The sequence below is a fragment of the Penaeus monodon genome, chromosome 20, assembly GCF_015228065.2.
Source record: "Penaeus monodon isolate SGIC_2016 chromosome 20, NSTDA_Pmon_1, whole genome shotgun sequence".
Lineage (NCBI taxonomy): Eukaryota > Metazoa > Arthropoda > Malacostraca > Decapoda > Penaeidae > Penaeus > Penaeus monodon.
The window spans coordinates 11698396-11698676 of NC_051405.1; the positions used below are offsets into that span (position 1 = coordinate 11698396).

Genomic DNA, 281 nt, shown 5'->3' on the forward strand with positions numbered 1-281 from the left:
AAACACACCAGCAGTTCCCCCTAAACTCACCTGGAGGGCAGGTGTCAGCGCAGGTTTCGCCGGTAAATCCCGGCGGACAGCGGCACTGCCCGGTCTGAGGGTCACATGTGGCACCGTTTTCGCATTCACAAACACGTGTGCAGTATACCCCGTAGAAGCCGGCTGGGCATTCTGTAACGGAAGTCGCAAATGTCAGGAAAGTTACTTGTTGTAAAGGAGTAAACTAGGTATGAACATACTGCATCGACAGCTTTAGACATGGAATGGGTAGATGCATGATT

At 51.6% G+C, this 281-nt stretch overlaps 1 protein-coding gene across 1 annotated transcript in view; it reads right to left on the reverse strand.

Moving 5' to 3' along the window:
* The window catches only part of LOC119585620 (multiple epidermal growth factor-like domains protein 6), a gene marked incomplete in the record, with an annotated part of 7357 nt that overhangs the window by 1814 nt on the left and 5262 nt on the right, over positions 1-281 (reverse strand). Inside the window, 1 exon segment of the mRNA XM_037934289.1 lies at positions 31-171. Within this exon segment, the coding sequence (XP_037790217.1) occupies positions 31-171 (141 nt within the window).